Source organism: Oreochromis aureus, linkage group 3, assembly GCF_013358895.1.
Source record: "Oreochromis aureus strain Israel breed Guangdong linkage group 3, ZZ_aureus, whole genome shotgun sequence".
In the NCBI taxonomy this organism is placed as follows: Eukaryota; Metazoa; Chordata; class Actinopteri; order Cichliformes; family Cichlidae; genus Oreochromis; species Oreochromis aureus.
In genome coordinates, this window is record NC_052944.1 from 75,595,169 (window position 1) to 75,598,324 (window position 3,156).

The 3,156-nt window shown below is 36.3% G+C and overlaps 1 protein-coding gene across 1 annotated transcript; it reads right to left on the reverse strand.

Annotated features, from left to right (window-relative positions):
* Positions 1–1,133: 1,133 nt before the first annotated feature.
* On the reverse strand, positions 1,134–2,832 carry LOC120434307. The gene is made up of 5 exons (XM_039602164.1): positions 2,603–2,832; positions 2,313–2,480; positions 1,980–2,075; positions 1,231–1,530; positions 1,134–1,148 (listed from the first exon to the last, which is right to left on the reverse strand). Exons 1-5 carry the CDS (start codon positions 2,702–2,704, stop codon positions 1,134–1,136), a joined length of 681 nt encoding a protein of 226 aa, XP_039458098.1. The 5' UTR covers positions 2,705–2,832.
* Between the last annotated feature and the right edge of the window lie 324 nt (positions 2,833–3,156).

Genomic DNA, 3,156 nt, shown 5'->3' on the forward strand with positions numbered 1-3,156 from the left:
TTTTTTCAAAGACACTGGAAGTATTAAGGTATAGCCTAACTGCACTTTATAGGGTTATGTATTACATTCCCCACAGTTACATATGCATTTTATTTATTGTATTTTTATTTTTAATGTGTATTGTGTCTCCCTGTTTTCATCCCACTTAGATGAGAATATGTTTTGTAAGCCTTAACTGTCTAATGGTAAATTAAATAGTTACATCGTGATTTTTCATTGTTTTGAATTGTTTCAATAAAAATAAACATATTTGCATAAAGCAAGTGTACACTGTAAACCCGAATAAGTTACCAGAACTCAAAAAAATTGAGGCAATCGATTGCCTCAATTTTTTTGAGTTGATCAACTTAAAAGTCAAATTTTTCCAGAACATAAAAGTTTGGATTACATGGTACTTGTATCTTTTGAGAACGGTCAACTCAAATATGTGCAGTTAATGTGACTTACAGTTTCAAGTTTACAAACTCAAAGGAATAAGTTCACAGAACTTATAAAAAATAAGTACACAACCACAACATTTTTATGTTAACAAAACTCAAATGTTTATTAGTTTGTGTTGTCATTATTTTAAGTACACGTTAGTCAAATATGTTGACTACTTGATACTTAAAAACATGTGACCCAAAACTTAAAATTTTTGAGGCAATTGATTGCCTCAATTAAAATGAGTATCGGTAACTTAATATGCAAAAGTCATAAACATCTGCCATTGAACAGCATCTTGCCTGGTCCCTTTTAGCACATTATGTTGAAATTAAATACATTTTTTTTTAATTAAATAAATTAAAAATAATTAACAAAAACATTTATAAATTAAAATAAGTAGACCAAAAATTGTTTAGTCAGGAAAACTGTCAGAGTAATAAAAAATAATGCCAAATAATAATAAATAATATCAAAATGTGCTTTTGGCTCTCTGGCTAACATCTGAATAAGGCAACAGGGAAGCAATTTGAGTGAATTACAATGCTATTTGTTTTACATTAACCAGTATCAAACAGTGAAATTTAGGTCATCTTGCGCAGCCCACAATGTTTTAGAAATAGTATTACGAAAAACATTAAAACATACAAAACATTAGTGTTGCTTTGCATTATGTTAATGAGGACAAAGGCACGTTGTATAGTTTGGACCTATTGGCTGAACACCTGTAGAGTAATGCAATAACGTTTTGAGGCATTATTTAGATAAAAGGAGAGAACTTTGAACTAGCCTTTTATAATGCTTTACCCTCTTGAGGGTCTGTAAACTGGGTGACAGTTTACCACTTTCTAGACCAAGTAAAATCTTTTGAGTAAATTCTAAAGTGTTGGTCAGGGCTTTGGGGTAGCTGAGATGAAGTGCATAGATCAGTCCAAACATTACCAGGAAGGCTTCACCAAATCTGGGGAGACTGACCACAGCATCACTTTCAATGACGACAGAGATTTTCACAGGTTGGTAGTGAACTGGACTTGTCGTGTCATGGTCACTGATGACAGTGAAGAGGGCCACTTCAACACCATCAAGCTCCAACTCATCAGATTCGTCCTGAATGAATGAAAAAGAGATACTAATCACAATCTAACCCAAGAAATACAACAGACGACATATAGTTTCTCATTTTACCAACTCCCGTTGAGATCCAATACCTCTTTTACAAGGGAGACCTGGGTCTCACTGTGAGAGGTGAAAAACAGAAGATCCATGTTCTGCACACATAAATCAGCTAATTCACCAGAGAATCAAGTGGTGTGAGATAGACTGAAACTAAGCTAATGGAAATACACAGGAAAATGTTTTACTAAACATCTTATCACTTTCAACAAAACACCAATTCAGTTCATTCGTAGTGAGGACACAGAAAAGACCATACATGGAAACCGTATGGGTAGACTAAACAAAGTAGAAGTCCAAACAGTGCATCAAAATACATGTTTGTACTTTGATGCACTGTTTATATACACAGTAGTATCTGTTAGATACTTAAGGACACTCACAGTGCAGGTTCTGAAAAATCCAGAGACATCCTCACGCAGATAGACAGGAAGGGCGTGGAGAACGGTAGTGTGCTTGGTGTGGATATCATGGATGTCCTATTGCCAGATAAAAACAGAATTGTATATACTGGTGAGTTTACTGAACAACAACAACAACAACAGTCAAATCAGAACATATGTCCACAAATAACCTGTTCACATCTTTAATACAGTCAGACAAATAGCAAACACAAAGTGGACTAATAGCAAAATTCAAAAAGCTCATTTAAATCATTGAACCTGTCCAATGTTCCACTGGTTCAACCTATGAAATGTGTAACAATCTATTATTACCTGTTCATCGTGAATTCTTAGAATTTCAGCCAGGGCATCTGCTGTCTTCCCCGTTTTTGATGCCTTCTGTCTGAATAAGGTCATCAGTCGAAGAAGATGGTGGTCAAGTTCAGCGTAGAATGTATTGGGCAGGTTCTGATTTGTAATCCGCTGAAACTCTGCATACAACTACAGCAGAAGGACAATACAGTTCAATTTGAAGAATCTCGCACACCTTTATAAAGCAGCAAAAAGCTGCCACATGAGTAAGAATTACAATTTTCATTTTAAAGAGAGCTGATCCATATTACCTCAGACTCCATTTTTAGAGCAGGCCAGAGGTCCAAGAGCTCCTTCACTGGTGGGCAGGACATCACTATGGTTTGTCTGCGCAGGGGAAATGTGGTCTCCATCAACTTTCTAATGAGGGGCAGGTTCTTCTCAGCCTTCTTCAACAATTGCTTGCCTCAACTGGTCAAGGCTTGAAGGATCCTTTCCTTGGGGAAAGTTTGGTAGGAAGTTGACTTCTGATCGCTTGGGTCTGTTAATGTTGGAATGTGAAGGTTCATTATCAGGATTACTTCTACTTCTTTTTCCAGCATTAACAGTGACCTCCTGACATCCAGCCCGTCTCATCTTGGTCCTATAATTGCCCATCATTTGTGCTATACCTACAAGCCTTATATGGACATGTCACTGTTTCATGATTTTTCAAATGCTTTCTGAGATGACTGAAAAGGCCTGTTTCAGAAAAGAGTTGCTGAAATGTGCATAAAGGGCATTTAAATAACACAGGCCTCTAACTCTGCTCTGCACAACTGCTAAGTTGTGCTGTATGATATCTTGACAAATGAGTACTCAGTGC

Coding starts and splice junctions, on each gene's coding strand:
- LOC120434307 (XM_039602164.1), bottom strand. CDS start 2,704: ATGGAGACCACATTTCCCCTGCGCAGACAAACCATAGTGATGTCCTGC. Junction 2,076..2,312: donor TAAGAATTCACGATGAACAG/GTAATAATAGAT, acceptor ATCTGGCAATAG/GACATCCATGATATCCACAC. Junction 1,531..1,979: donor GATTTTTCAGAACCTGCACT/GTGAGTGTCCTT, acceptor TCATTCATTCAG/GACGAATCTGATGAGTTGGA.